The sequence below is a fragment of the Erpetoichthys calabaricus genome, chromosome 5 (genome assembly GCF_900747795.2).
Source record: "Erpetoichthys calabaricus chromosome 5, fErpCal1.3, whole genome shotgun sequence".
NCBI lineage: Eukaryota > Metazoa > Chordata > Cladistia > Polypteriformes > Polypteridae > Erpetoichthys > Erpetoichthys calabaricus.
Window position 1 is genome coordinate 196,934,755 of NC_041398.2, and position 17,146 is coordinate 196,951,900.

Here is a 17,146-nt window from a genome sequence, read left to right on the forward strand (position 1 = left end):
GTGACATCTCTGTTCTCAGTGTCAGTGCAGTCTGTGTATTGCTGCTAAGCGTACAGCTGCTCTCTTCTTGTTCAGTACATAGCAAACCAATATATATACGGTTGTTTAAGCATTAGATGTGTTCTGTGTGCAAAAATCCTTGTAGCACTCACTGTGGTTCCTGTTAAAGTGACTCCCTCTGCCGTTTTTATATTTGCTCATACTGAGGGTTTTGTTAAAGTGACCCCATCTGCTGTTCTTATATTTGGTCATATTTGGACCTGCGTCCATATTGCATAAAGTGTACAGAAACCCTCTGCAGCACACACTGTGTCCTGTGCAAAAGTTTTGTCACTGAATTGCTGAGGATTTTGTTAAAGTGACCCATCTGCCATTCCTTTTTTTGTTCATATCTTGCCTTGCCGTTGTGCAAGTGTGCACTGAATATCCAACAGGCTCCCACTTTCCCACTCAAAAGTCTTATTCATAGGTACTTTTATTTTTTTCCAAACGTTTTACCAACATGAGTAAAAAAAGTGTTCAGAAAACAACACTGCTCAGTTTTTTCAGAAAAGAGACGCCACAAACTAAGGATGATGCAGTGTCAACTCCTGATGTGGCAATTTCAGACAAAGACATTGCAGAGGCTGGTCCTTCAGGGGAAATCTCTTCAGCACACACTCTGCCAATTGATAAATCTAAGCACCACTTATCCGGCATCAACAAACAATGGTTTAAAGATTTTGATTGGCTAATGGTCAAAGGAAATGGTATGTGGTGCTCACTGTGCGTGAAATATTCAAACAAACACCCCACAAGGAGGGAGTTACCTTAGGTAAACGTGCCATGCACAAAAATTTGAAAAGAAAGCTTTTTGGACCATGAAAAAAGTAAAACCCACATTGAGTCTGCTGCCGACCTTTTAGGAAAACATGTACTAGAGCAAACTGGAATCTGTCAAATTGAAAGATCTGTATCTGTGTTAAATAACTTACAGGGAGATGCCTTTGTGGGAGCTTTAAGATCCATGTATTGGTTGGCAAAAAATGAGTTGCCACATACAATGTTGTTTGAAAAGCTGTTGGAACACTGTAAAGAAATGGGTTGTTCCTTTTTACAACATCTCAATGTTGGTAAAAATGCACATTACACCTCTGAAAGAATAATGCAAGAGCTGCTGGATGTCTTAGCATCAGAAATAAAGTCTAACATACTGAAAAATATACAGTACACTACACACTGAAAAAATTTTCAGTATTCTGTGTGTTGTAAAACAATTATTTACATTAAATATGTTTGCCAGGTCACTAAAGAGGTCAGAATTAATTTTGTATCAACCCGCAATATGATTGATGGCAAATCAGAGACTATAACCAACACACTGAGTGAGACTATGGACACTCTAGGCTTGAAAACTGCTAATCTGGTTGGACTAGGGTCAGATGGAGCGGCTGTTATGATTGGGAAACAGAAAGGTGTGGCAAAACTGCTTAAAGATAAAACAGCTGGACTCTTGGTCAACTGCCACTGTGTAAACCATTGATTCGCCCTTGCATGTGCCCAAGCAGCAGCTGCTGTACCTTATTTAACAAAACTGAACGACATCTTAAGGCAGCTGATCTATTTCTTCCAGAATTCTTCAGAATGGCTGGTTTAACAGAAATACAAAATATTCTGAACATTCCCCAGATTAAGCTGAAAATGGCCAGTGACTCTAGACGGCTGTCTCATGACTTTGCAGTACAGTCTCTACGACAGTGTATGATGAGTGTCATAGCTGCACTGGAAAGCGAGGCCACTGAACGAAATGACATCACAGCTGAAGGATTAAGCAGATGTAATAAAACATACAATTTTGTTTCCTCTCTGATGATGGATTCAGACATATTACCTTTGTTGTCTAACTTATCTAAGATTTGGCAAAGGCAAGATGTCAATCTTACTGAAATTGAGCCGATTTTGCTCGCCGCAAAATTGTCCATCATGGAGTTGAAAGATACTCCTGGGAGATATTTTCAAAGCCTTCAGCATTGTCTGGCAGAAGAATGGTCAGATCTCCGCATTGTTTATACACAGAGTGATGTAATGTCTTTCAAAACTGCAATATATGATAAATACCTAGAAACAGTTGTCGAGCACCTAGATGCAATATTCCCTGACATGCCAATTATTTCCAGCTTTTCAAAAGTTTTCAATGCAGAAATTCACTATTCAAGTGAGTCTGCTGAAATTCTTTGCGATAATTACTACAAAAATGGTAGCCCTCCAATTTTAAAATATGAAAGCAACAGGCAAGAAAGGACAGTTGTGTCAAAAATAATCAGACGTCAATCATACAAAGACTTCAGTCCAAAACAGATTTTACTAAAAATGGCAACGACATCAGAGCTCAAAGAGTCATTTCCAAATTTAGCCAGACTAGCTCATATTGGGCTAGTGATCCCAGTGAGCACAGCTGAATGTGAAAAGGTGTTTTCTGCCCTTAAAAGGATCAAGACATGTTTGAGAAATCGCATGAATCAAAGCATGCTAAATAATCTCATGCTGATCTCCTTGGAGGGCCCAGATCCTGGGGACTTTGGTTATGGGAAAGCTGCAGACAACTGGGCCTCTAGGAAGAAAAGAAGAATACATATTTAACTGAAGACACCTTCTGCATATGCAAGTTGGCTTTGAAGAATATTTTAAAATTTATCTTCATTAGGTTTCCCATACTTTTTTTTTCATTGTTTTCACTTTTCTTCCCGACAACGACAATACTTGTGCCTCTTGGTTTATGTCATAACAATTGTCATTTAAAATTTTTGTTAGTGTTAGGGTTGCAGGATCCTGAATTGGATAATTCTTAAATTTAATAAAAATATTCTGGCACAAGTGTCAAACCTTAAAAAATGAAGTCATATTGAGCATTGGAAAATAATTAATAATAATTAACTAATAAAAATAGTGCACATTTAATTTTCCCCACCACCAAATTTCCCCATCCCGCCCCACCTGACTGGAAAGAATTTCTGGTGAGAACACTTATCATTATGTGGTTATTTGGGAGGATAACTTTTTTTTTTAACTTCCTGAAGATCTTGTTTTAAAAAAATCAAATTTACAGCACAGAATATATGAAATACTTTTTCCTTGTTACCTGTAATAACTTACATTTACAATTATTTTATTTAGAACCCTGTGCAACGAATTCCCGACACGCATGAAATCACACTTCAGCATGGCACAAAGACGGTAAGGTGTATTTCTTTATTTTCTTTTAAGCTCCTAAAAATACTATCAACGTAATGATAATGCAATTAATTACCCTAATGATATTTTTGGTCTTCATGATGTCAACATCAGATAATTTTTTTTATATTTACATTTGGAAGCATTACCAGGAGAGCTGTTGGAAATGTTTTAGAATTCTTTATGGGAAATATTTCATTCTTGTACACCCTGGAGTATTTAAATATTGCTGTACTGCAGTACTAAAATATACAGGTGGTCCATTTGGCAACAACATGTTTCTAAATTATGTATTCTTTCTTGAGAGTGGATGATTTATTCATTACTTAATAACAATTTTTTTAGTAATAATAGAAGTGCTATTAATATACATTGTTTCATGAAAATCATCCTTATCAATTCAATAGTATACAGAACATGTTCTATAAAAATATATTCTTTAATATTAAGTTACTTAGAAATAATGTGGCAGCTTTTACTTTACAAAATGTATTAAAACAAACAGCCTTTGTTGATAAAACAAACATAATTAACAGTGAGTCAATTAACATTTTGTGTCAGTTATAATTAGGAAATCAAAATCCCAGGTCCAGTTTAAGACAAGTGATCTATGATGAATTAAATAAACTGTTCTGTTATTTGTCCTTTAGGCCCTAGAGATTTACATTTGTAGTAAATCTCAAAGTTTAAATAAAGGCAAAACAAGTTAAAACCAGAGATAAAACAACAATAATTAGTAGCATTCTTGTTAATATGCTTTCCTAAATAGAAAAGTCTTTAACTGTTTTTTAAAACAGGTATGAGTCTGTGTGCATGCTAGTAAGTATGTCCAAATGAATGCATCGGGTTTTGAAAAATGTTAATTCCAATTTTCATTCCTCTGTGCTTTGTTTGCCACTCTTCACTGGAACATGAACAAATCAGTCAGTTCCAATCTTGTACTATACTGGTCAGGTTTTGTAAGTTCGGTCATCTTTGGAATGTCTGGTTTGGCCAAGTACATTTCAACACTTTCTTTAAACATTCTTATCTTGAATCAATGGTAGTCAAACCAAATCCCTACAACACATATTCTGGTAAAAGTGACAAGGTTGTGCTCAATGGTATGTGAAAGAAATGTTACATTCTAGATGAAATGTTGCCATGGTTGTAGTGCCATTAGGTATAAAGCATAGTATTGGGATAAAATAACAAGCTTCCCCCCATTTGTGTTCAATTAAAATAATTCAAAATCTGAGATAATGCTAAAGAAATTTGTGCTCCACCATTTGCAATGCTCCAGGTTCTTCACTGGCATAATCCTCTCTAGGTGAGACTTAAAGTCTTCTCTGATGTGGCTTCAAAGGATTTTCTTCTACTGATTTTTGGCTTTTAGGCAAAATGAGAATATGAAAGCTGGATTAATACATGCATATCTTTTCCTGAAACTGTATCATCTTTTCATTGGTTCAGTTATGTGGTTTCCTTTAATGTCTGGTCAAACTGATCTTTTATAAAGTGCATTGTTGGCTACTATGTTCCTGCAGACATAAGCATAGTAGTACACTATATTGCCAAAAGTACTGGGAAGCCTGCCTTTACACACACATGAACTTTAATGACATCCCATTCTTAATACATAGGCTTTAATGTGGAGTTGGCCCACCCTTAAGGTTTAGGAATTGGTTTATGGGAATTTTTGACTATTCTTCCAGGAGAGCATTTGTGAGGTCAGGCACTGATGTTGAAATAGAAGGCCTGGCTTGCAGTCTTCGCTCTAATTCATCCCAAAGGTGATCTGTCGGGATGAGGTCAGGGCTCTGTGCAGGCCAGTCAAGTTCCTCCACACCAAACTCGCTTATCCATTTCTTTATAGACCTTGCTTTGTACACTAGTGCGCAGTCATGTTGGAACATGAAGGGGCCATCCCCAAACTGTTCCCCCAAAGTTGGGAGCATGAAAATGTCCAAAATGGCTTTGTATGCTGAAGCATTAAGAGTTCATTTCACTGGAACTAAGGGGCCAAACCCAACACATGAAAAACAACCTCACACCATAATGCCCCCTCCACCAAACTTTATATTTGGCACAGTGCAGACCAAGGTTATTATAGTTAACGAAAACTAAAATCAAAACTGAAACTATTATTAAAAAAACATTTTCGTAAACTGAAATAAAATAATTAACAAAACTGAAATGAAAAACTAAAACTAAACGAAACTATTAAAGTAGCTGGAAAGACTAACTGAAATAAAGTAATAATTTACTAAAATATTTTAAGTTTTCGTTTTTGAATGAATATTCTTGCCGTTAGTCTTTAACCCTTGTAAGTTTTAATTCTAAAACAGAAAGTCATCCACAACGAGCCGCCTGCACATTTTCATCCAGTGAACGGCGGCTGGTGACGGAGGGCGACTGTTCACACAGCATTTGCGGTGACAGAGCAAGCTGAGTGCAGGAGCGTAAAGAAATAAGTGCATGGGAAATAGAAAGCGATTTGCGTGCCACCTTTCCTTGTGCTTGTCAAGATGTAATTCAAACGGCTGAAATCAGAATGTGCTGGTCATCAAAACGTTTACCATATGGACAGAAAAATCACGAGTGAGTAACGTTTCAGTTTATTTCTCAGGTGTCTGGTTTTTGTTGACATCAATTCACCTGCCACTTCGCACAGGAGAAATTGTTTTTACTTTCTCATATACGAAAGTATAGTAATCATGAAAAAATTCGACCTCGATATTTTGATGAATCTTGACGTTATAGACTAACCAGTGTCCAACAATACTGTTTTTTGGAATTGTGTGTGTGCGCACGTGTGTATGCATATGTGTGTCTGTTTGATGGATGAAATTCGGCATGTGGTTGTTACACCACAATTATAGATCTGTATTAACTTTTGGGCCAAATCGATCACCCGGAAGTGGTACTTTACCTGAACACATACTCGATTTTTTTTTTATTTATACAGCTGCAGAGTCCGATTTATTCAACTTTACTTTTATAATAATTGCTCAATATATTATTCATTTGATTTGTTGTTGATGGTTCCTTAATGTTGATAATTTAAAAATATAATCATTGTCTTGCGGTTTACTCCTCAAGTATCCATCCCCATATCTGAGTATACAAGAAAGTCGAGGGGATAGCACTCCCAGTTTTTGAAAATAAAACGGCACTGATCGAGAGACTGACTAGGTCATCATACAAGATCAGCATATTGTTGCTGACCAATCACTTTTGCTTTAAAAACATCATTTAACAACAAAGCGATACAAAGGTAGAGAGTCTGACAAGTGATGAAAAACTAAGCATACTAATGAGTTTTTGTATTTATTCCATATTTATTAATTTATCTTTTTTAGTTCATATTCACAACTCAAAATGCCTGATATTATGAAAGTAATCCATTAGCAGAATTATATTTTAAAATATTTGTCTCCCTTTTTAAATGTTTTTCTCTGTCTCTCAAAATAGATAGTTGAAATATCATATTCTTTTCATCAGCCTTATCATACATATTGCATACAAGGGATTTTTCCTGCTTTGCATCCAAACCTGCTATGGTAGGCTCCAGGTTTCCTGTGATCCTACTCTGGATAAACAGGTTTAGATAATGTATATGTTGTTCTTAATCTCAGACGCTGTCTCTGTTGTTTTATGCCTGTCCGTACTCCTATTACCTGCTCTTGCTCTGCTCATTATGGGTTTACTGTCCTTTATGGTGGTCTATTCAAGACTCACTGCCCCTAACCTTGACACTACATGCTTGTTGTACTTTGTTTTCCTCAATACAGCTAGGTGGGGTCTGCACACTCATCCAAGTCTAAGAGCCCTGTTCTTCCTAAGCCCCTGTGATTTTCATGAGAAAATATTTTAAAAATTATAAAATTGCGTAAAATTATTCATATTCAGTATCTAGTTTTGATTATGCTTGTTTTTATCAGACAAAACCAAAACCAGATAGTAAACCGGGCAGTGCAGTAAGCTTCCACTAACGTTAAACTCATATCCAAATCTGTTAAGTATACAGTTCTGTCTAATTGTGACACAAAATTAACTATGTAGGCGCTCCATGCCATAATTACTAAAACTAAAACTGAAACTAATATATATAAAAATAAAATAGAAATGTCTTTGTGAAATAAAAACTAAACTAAAACTAAAAATACACGATGAAGGAAAACTAAAACTAAACTGAATTTCCAAGTAAGGTCAGAAAAAATATAGAAATAAAAACTAATATAAAAAGGCAAAACTATAATAACCTTGGTGCAGACAGGCAAGTACCGTTCTCCTGGCAACCACCAAACCAAGACTCGTCCATTGGATTGCCAGACAGAGGAGCATGATTTGTTACTCCAGAGGACACGTGATGTAAGGCTTGGATGCAGCTGCACGATCATGGAAACCCATTCCATGATGCCCTCTATGCACTGTTCTTGAGCTAATCTAGAGGCCACACGAAGTATAGAGGTCTGTAGCTATTGACTCTGCAGAAAGTTGGCTACTTCTGTACACTGTGCACCTTAGCATACGCTGTCCCTGCTTTGTGATTTTACGTGGCCTACCACTTCGTGGCTGAGTTGCTGTTGTTCCCAATTGCTTCCACTTTGTTGTAATACCACTAACAGTTGACCGTGGAATATTTAGTAGCAAGGAAATTTCCCAAATGGACGTATTACACAGGTGGCATCATATCATGGTTACCACGCTTGAATTCACTGAGCTCCTGAGAACGTCTCATTCTTTCACAAATGTTTGTAGAAGCAGTCTGCATGCCTGGGTGCTTGATTTTATACATCTTTTGGCCATGGAAGTGATTGGAACACCTGAATTCAGTTATTTGGAGGGGTGTCCCAATACCTTTGACAGTATAGTGAATGCTTTCTGTAGTGTGTGTGTGTGTGTTTGTTTATAGTGTTTTTTTTATTATTTAAATACTGTATATATGCAATGTTAATGAGCAACCTGCCTTTTAGAGTTTGTACGTTCTACTCTTAATGCCATGGTAAATCAGTTTAAGGGCCCTTTTTAGCTACTGATCTGAACAACTAAGAGGAGAATACTAATTTTAAAGAGTCTTAACTATAGAAACATTCTGTAAGCAAAAAGGGACCAAGAGTGACTGCATTTCCTTACAGAGACCATGTCTAGAAAACAAATGACTCCATTGTTTGTTAATGCTGTAATATTTTTCTGATGTATTCTGGATATTCTAAGATAACAAGCATCCTTTAAGAAGAACACACAGATCAGTTTATGAAGACTAACTACACGGGTATACAAAATTAATTTTTTATCTGGGGTAATAGCAAACAAATAGGCATTAAATGTTTGTGATTTGGGACATTATTAAAAAGTTAATTCTTTGGTTTTACGTTTTACCTCTACACCTTTTGATGCATATGTATAATGTCATTAGTTAAATATTTTCTTGTTGGCACACAGTAGAGCAGTTTACACAGTGATGTGGTTTTGGCTAAGTAATCTATAATAATAAAAGGCAAAGCCCTCACTGACTGACTCACTCACTGACTGACTGACTCATCACTAATTCTCCAACTTCCCGTGTAGGTGGAAGGCTGAAATTTGGCAGGCTCATTCCTTACAGCTTACTTACAAAAGTTAGGCAGGTTTCATTTCGAAATTCAAAGCGTAATGGTCATAACTGGAACATATTTTTTGTCCATACACTGTAATGGAGGAGGCGGAGTCACGTATCGCGTCATCACGCCTCCTACGTAATCACGTGAACTAAAAACAAGGAAGAGATTTACAGCACGAGTCACACGCGGGAACGAAGGTAAATGACGTTAATTATTGAGTGTCTTTTAATACTGTGTAAGCATACATATTAACACATGTGCAATTAAACGTGTGCATTTACGGGGTGATTTCTCAGGCTTAAAAGCTCACCTTTTATCAAACGCGGGAACAAAGGTAACTGACGTTGTTCACTGTCTTTTAATACTGTGTAACCATACATATTAACACATGTGCAATTAAACGTGTGCATTTACGGGGTGATTTCTCAGGCTTAAAAGCTCGCCTTTTACTAAAAAGGTAAATGCAAAACTGTTTTCAATCAGTTTATTGAAACGCTCCCGTTAAGGATTGCAATAACATAATCGCGAGATAAAAGAACGAAGTAGGGGGAAATGGAGGAACAGCCGGAAACAGCGAAGAGCAAAAAATTAATTAAACAATTGAGAACGGAGCGAGTGAAGCATACAAGCATGTTCATAAGGGAAACAAAGCACGGTGTAAAACGTAAGTTTAAATTAAGTTTATAGAAACGCTCCCGCTGCGGATTGCAATAACATATTCGCGAGATAAAAGTTTAATGAGAAGACACGAGGTATAAACGAACCACACGCCGTGGCGCAACGTTAAGGGCAACAGTTTCAACCATTCTATGATCTGCTTCTCGCAACTGAAAGACGGCACATGGCGGATGTTAGCCGACTTGCTGACCGCAACGTTAGGGGCTTCAACTATGGCACTGACGCCACATCTCAGTGCCAACACTTTGCAGACTCTACTTAAAAGACACGCCCTCCTCACTGGACAGTTAAAAAGACCAATCAAACTAACGATGACATCAAGTATTACCCAATCAAAAGTAGGAAAGGAGGCATCTTCATAAAATGCGTGTGGGATGATTTGCATGACACGCTGCTTTAAAAATAAAATGATAAAAAAAATACGGGATAAATCCCGTCCAGTATTGATTCAAAACGGGACGCGCAATTTCATTCTCAAACGCGGCACGATTCCATATTTTAAAGGACGGGTGGCAACCCTACAGTGCCAGGTAACCACCCATACAATCAGATTGTGATTCACACTAGGAATGCAATGAATGTAATTACCCCGATCTACATACAAGGCGAAAGTCTTGCAACATTCAAAGATGATGGTTTGGGATAATTAGTAGTTATTAAGTACACCATGGCACATAAAAGAGCTTATGAAGCCTTGAACCGAAAAAAGCAAGATCTCAGAGATCGTAAAAAAAAAAAAGGAGGTGATGTCGTTTTACTCGCTGTACATTTTACTCAAACATTACCAGTTATTCCACGAGGGAGACCAGCAGATGAACTCAACGCGTGTTTAAAATCCATGCTTCTCCCACGCTCGGTATATGTCGCGTGTTCTCGGGTAGGTACACCAAAAAATGTATACATTTAAGCATGTAATGGGCAAACAAAAAATGAGGTATACCCGAAGGCACTGCAGTAGTACTCAATGTAACTTTACTTCTTAAATGTTAATGTTTTACTGTTTAATAATTTATACGCTTCTTATATATTGTTCAAATTCTTTTATCAAAATACCAGTGACAGCGCAATGCACGATAACATGGAGTGAATACACCATACGCATCTGCCCACGGCCGCCCTGGTGTGCGCAGATAGGAGTTGATTCTAAAATAAAATAAACATAAAAAGAGTAATACAATCATCACCCATAAAGCGGATAGCAGACGTGACGTATTATATGTGTACCACATTTCAAGTCAATAGGTGAAACGGTTTGCAAGCTACAGGTGATTTAAAATCCTGGACAGACCAACGAAAAGCCACGGTAGCAAATTATAGAAGAAGATTTTACTGTTTAATAATTTATATTTATATGAAATGTGCTTCTTATATATTACTTAATATTCTCATATGATAATGATGTTAATGTTGTTTATATTGATTTCTATGTTATTGTAAGTGCATCTATGTGTGTATATGTATGTATGTATGTATGTATGTATGTGTATGTATATATATATATATATATATATATATATATATATATATATAAAAAATATATATATATATATATATAAAAAATATATATATAAAACATATATGTCTATATGTATATATAATATATCTGTATATGTGTGTATATGTGTGTGTATATGTGTATATGTATATATATATGACACCAACACTCATAACAATGACAACACAATTACATTGACAATCATGTTACGTTATTTTTAAAATGTTTCCTTTAGTTTTTCATAACCTCTTTAACACACTACTTCTCCGCTGCGAAGCGCGGGCATTTTGCTAGTTGAATAATATAATATCGAGTGTTTTGAGATTGCTAAAGAAATTAAAAATTATTGAGCCCTTTTTGTTTGGTTTGTGTCTTTTCTTTGTAAGCTTTTTCTTTTTATGGATAATTTTTTTCTTTAGCTGTTTTAGACTAATCTAAGATGGTTCATAGTTCATTTTGTCAAAAAGAACGTTTACAGGTTCATAATTCATAATTTTTAATTGGTAGGAAAAATAACTAATTGTGCTCTTTGAACTTTAGGTGTCTGCTTTGGGCCTGGATCCTTCTGGTGCCCGTCTGGTCACTGGTGGCTATGACTATGATGTGAAATTTTGGGACTTTGCTGGAATGGATGCTTCTCTGCAAGCTTTTAGGTCTCTACAGCCTTGTGAATGGTGAGTGAGTTTTGTAGGAAAACCTGTTCTGTTGAAGTTGTTCATAATTGTTCTACATTAGAGTTTCTGTAATTTTCTGCTAAATTTTTCATCGACTGAACTGGGCATACCTGATTTAATTATCCCAAACAATAAGCTTAAGCTCATTTTTAAGAATTTAATGTGCACCCAGACCAGCTGAGAAATATAATCCTCGTAGTGAGTTTTGGTTCTGTGTCCGGGTCTCCTTCCAGTGCAATTCTTTTGAGGGGTGCAATTGGGCATCTTACTAGATGTACAGTTAACTTTGAATGGCTTCTTTCAATTATAGGCATCAGCATGTCTACTGCAGTGTCCACCTGGATTTCTCGTCTTCTCTTCCTGTGATGTAGAATGTGATGTGGAAGCACTGCGTAGAAATTTAATTACATTTGCCTTTACCTTATGTCTTATTCTTTTAGGATTACCCAAAAGCCATGCCAATAGGTGAGGATAAAGGTACAATTAGAGATTAGAAATGTTTTTCACGCACTTCATTGGCACGATGTGATATAATACCTGTAATCATGCTACCAGTGCATGATTTCTATGGGAGTACCACTATATTCTCTACACTTACTTGATAGCAAGAAACTGAGTTATATAAACTTGTCTACCTGGGGCACAGATGGCACCATCAAGGGGTCTACAAGCTTACACACAAGATGGGAGGCAGGATGCATCCTTAATGGAGTCCTGTTAACAACTTAAAACAGATTCATCTTAAAGCTAAGGATGTTGATTGCAGGGCCTGAATGGCACACAACAGCAGCCTGAGATAGGCATAATGTTGCAGAATTTTTCTTATGATAGAGAGGTCAACGGTGACAGATCTCATGGCCAGAAAAGTCTTCACTGCAGTTAAACCTCCAGATATAATGTATAGTTTAGTGGATATACAGTGATCCCCTGCTTATCGCAGAAGTTACGTTCAAGACCCACCCGCAATAGGTGAAAATCCGTGATATAGAAAGACCACATTTTTTTTTATAGTTTTAGCCTTAAAATACCCCTCCCACATGCTTTAAACACATGTAAACTTATTAAAACACACTTTGGATACACATATGATATACGGATGTCGGGCTAAAGATATGAGTAACATAATAATTATCATCACGCCCTGTACCTGTAGTCTAAGGTTGGGCGGTATCCAAATTTTGATACCGTCAAACCTCCTCCCTATTTTACCTCGGTATACGGTATTACCGTGAATAATAAAAAAAATGTGACATAAGGCTCAGACAGCGTCAGCAAACTGTTGGCTTGTGCCTAAACCGTTCAGAAACTGAATATCAAACACTAATACTGAAACAATAACAAAATAACATGCAGAACAATATTAACAACTTTTATTAGCAACAAATAGCAGTTTATAAAAAAGTGCAAATACAACAGTCAAACAGAATTAAATTAACATAAACATCCAGAACAGTTTTCGCGCGGAGACGCGCACACAAATCAATTAAATTAAATCACACCGCCTGAACAACTTTTAATAACAAAGAAGAGCAGCTTATAAAAAAGTGCAAATAAACCCACAACAGTCAACCAGAGTTGAATTAACATAAACATCATCCATATTATAAAAAGTATTGCAAAGCAATAGTCCTAAACAAAAACGTCTTTCCAGTCTTCTTTCCAATATTGTTTTTAACGTAAACCAAATAAAAATACCTGAATCAATTAAATAAATAAAAATAAACACAGTGCGAATAGGAACGAATGGCAAGTGGCATCAATCTAGTCAAGATTTTTCGCTAGAAAAACCAGCATGTTTACTTTGTCCGGCTTTAACAGGGCACGTTGTGGACCGACAACTTTACCTGCGGTGCTGAAAACCCGCTCCGATGGTGTGCTTGTGGCACAGACGCACAGGTACTTTCGTGCCACTCGCGACATCTGGGGAAAACGCCCGGCAGCATTTTTCCACCAGAGAAGTGGGTCCTCGTCTCTTTGAGTAACTGGCTCCAAACAGTAGGCTGTTATTTCAGCTCCGACTCGGTCCTCTACGGTGCCAATGCCGACGGGACCTGCCATTGCATCAGATTTTTTTTGCAGCATACTTCCCAGAGTCATCTTTTTTCGTGAGGGTGCAGGTTGCGCCTCTCCCTCTTCCACTCTGATGGCCACTGGACCTGCTGCCTCTAAGCTCACGATCTCAGCCTGTAATTCAGCCTTGGTCTCAGCCAATGTGTTGTCATCCGTCTCATATCCTCCACGGTAACGAGGGTCGAGGAAAGTGCATTTTCGCAATATTTTGCGCACTGAATTGAATTCATACTTGGCCTCCAGCTTTGTTAGAATTCCAGTTTTGATTGACTTTGTTAGCTGGAGGTCATTTTCTGACGCAGCCAACACATTGTCCCTGCAGAGCTGTAGTATGGGGAGGATACAGGAACTGGTCACATAATTTTCTCCTGACAAAATATCAGTGAAGTCACCGACTGGTTTCAGTGCTTCGTGAACAGCTTTCAAGATGTCCATGTCCTGTCAGGCCAGGGACAGGCTGCTCCTTCTGTCATCAGACAGGACGTGTCTGATCGCTTGGGCCTGCTCGAGGATGCGCTCCACCATTGCCAGTTTGGAGTCCCAGCGAGTTGCGCAGTCCTGCCGACGGATGGATGGATGAATTAATTAATGAATGATGAATAAACGATTAAATGAATGAATAGACCTAAATAAACAAATGAATGAATAAATAGGCATAAATAAATGAATGAATGAATAAATAGGCCTAAATAAACAAATGAATGCATAAATAAATAAGTCCATTAATGTATATTATTCCATTTGGTCAAATTTGCATGCACATTTATTTTAGGCTAAATAAGTCCCTTATGCGCATCAAGCCTGCATTTATTTGATAAATAATACAGGAAAAAAATTACAATTTAAAAAATGTTCTTCTATTTTAGTATAGCCTACTTTTCAATATAATTTGTTTATGTGATGCAAAGCATATATATATATATATATATATATATATATATATATATATATATATATATATATATATGCCCCTTTTTTTATATTTGAGCCCCTGCCCCTGAGGAACTCTCTGCACGTTTTATGCTTACCATTATGAGATTATGTTTTGGGAGTCCCAAGTCCACTTGCTTCTTGTGGAGTTCATGCTTACGTTGCCAGCTGTGTGAAAAGGCCCCGACAATATTACGGCATAGTCCGAGGGCGCGCTCGGTTTTTTGCCTCTGGTCATGCAATCCATTTGTGACAGCCAAGTTTAGATTGTGACCGAAGCAGTATAGCCACGGCCAATGCAGGGACCTGATTGCGGCATGAATGTTGGCAGCGTTGTCAGTGGTTATGGCTGAAAGTTTTTTCTCGTCAAGTTGCCATTCCTGAAGTGCAGCTCTGAGCGCAGCAGCAAGATTGTCCGCTGTATGACTCTCAGGAAAATATGTAGTTTGGAGGCATTTGGATTCAAGTTTCCAGTCAGGTGTAATAGTATGGACAGTCAGAGACATATATGGTGTCATGTTAACTGACGACCACATGTCAGTTGTTAAGGAATAACTGTCTGCCGCTGACAGCAGCACTTGAACATTGTCTCTAACTTTACTATATAAATGTGGGACGGCTGTTTGTGAGAAATATTTCCGTCCAGGCAGCGCATACTGGGCATCGAGGACCTTTACCATGTCCGTAAAGGACTTTTTTCCCACTGTGTGGAAAGAGACCATTTCCTTTGCCAAGTATTTTGTCACTGCATCAGTACAGGTTTTCCAACAGACACTGTCCCTTTTGTACTTTGTTGATTTCCCGAAGGCCCCTATTATCGTCGGCTGCGTACTGGCGGTGGACCTAGATGTTGTTGGTCCTGCATCAGGAGGCGTTGAAACTGTTGCACTGAGTGAACTCGGGTCCATCCTCGCAGCAGTGAGTGGATGGTGGTTTTGTATATGCGACCTTAGGTTCGAGGTATTTCCATCTCTCGCGGTCACCTTTTTGTTGCACAATTTGCAAATTGCCTCGTCCGTATTTACCGCCTCTCCCTTCTTGTTCGGTCGAAACCCGAAATACTGCCAAACTGCAGAAGTTGCATTCTTTTTCAAGACCAGGTCACTTGGTGCGCGACTCGCCATCTTTCCCCACCTCTCTCTTTCTCCTCCACGCTGTCACGTGATGACAACCACGCATACGCATTTTTAGGCATTAAATAAATTATATTTAATATTTAATCCTTGTCTCCCATATAAGTGCATTGTTTTTATGACGGTATAACGGTATTGAACCTGATACCGTTGCTATTTTTAGATCCCGCGGGATACCATATTACCGTATTACCGCCCAAGCCTACTGTAGTGTACTTTGCAGCCAATTCATAACAAAGCATACGGTTTTCAGCAGACAAAGAGTTTCGTGTTACAGCACCCAGATGATTTCTTACAAAGCCCGTTATTGGCTGAAAGAGGAGACTCAACCAATCAGAGCAGATTTTATTCTCTTGGGCTCTGATTAGCTGCTGCTAATGTGGTGTAATCTCGCAAGAACAGCGAGTGTTGGTCCCTGACGAATCGCGTATCACATACCTTGCTTGTGGTCCGACTTTTGTGAGTAAACTTTTGTGAACTTTTCGTTTTGTTTTAAGCCGTACAATGGCTCCCAAGCGTCCTGCATCTTGTAAGCCTTCTGGTAGCAGTAAGCCTAAGCACCAGAGGAAGACCGTGACCATACAGGAGGAGGTAAAACTGATGATGATTATTAGCCTGACATATTATTATTATCTTTAGCCTGACATATATCATGTATCATATGAGTATCCAAAGTGTGTTTTAATAAGTTTACATGTGTTTAAAGCGTGTGGGAGGGGTATTTTAAGGCTTAAACTATAAAAAAAACGGATTTTCACCTATCGAGAGTGGGTCTGGAACGTATCTTCCAGAGTAGCCGGGGGATCACTGTACCAAGAAAAGAAATGGAATGGAGGGGAGTTAGTAAAATAGTTTAAAATATTTGTGATACTTATATTTATGTGTAAATAAAAACAAACAAATGCAGTATGCACAGCTAATTGACATCTGTATTCAGGGTATGCTAGACTAAAGTAATAAGTTTTAGCTGGGATTTTAAAGCTGAGACTGAAGGGACATATTTTATATTAGCAATCGGATCATTCCACAGTTTCAGGCCCTGTAACTAAAACTCTTAACTCCTACTGTTCTTTTATGATTTCTTGGAACCTTAATTAGGCCGGTCTCTTGGGATCTCAATGTGTACTCTGGTTGGTAAGTAATGATAAGCTCAGATAAGTAGAGCCTTTGCAATTTAAGGCTATTTTGAAATCAGCCTTAAGCCTAACTGGGCGCCTGTGTAAGGACTTGAGGACTGGAGGTATGTGTTCATATTTTCTGGTTCGTATAATAATTCATGTAGCAGCATTTTGAAGTATCTGAAAGCTGCATAAAGAATGATTTAAACTGCCAGTGAATAAACATTGCAGTAGTTAATCCTACTAGAAATAA

General features: G+C 37.7%; 1 protein-coding gene across 3 annotated transcripts in view; it reads left to right on the top strand.

The window, feature by feature from the left end:
* LOC114652857 (WD repeat-containing protein 70) overlaps positions 1-17,146 on the top strand; it is a 444,610-nt gene that overhangs the window by 95,074 nt on the left and 332,390 nt on the right. For all 3 annotated transcript variants that reach the window (XM_051928488.1, XM_051928489.1, XM_051928490.1), the window contains 2 exons: positions 3,154-3,213; positions 11,509-11,642. In XM_051928488.1, coding sequence (XP_051784448.1) covers positions 3,154-3,213; positions 11,509-11,642 — 194 coding nt within the window. The remainder of the gene's footprint in view (positions 1-3,153; positions 3,214-11,508; positions 11,643-17,146) is intronic.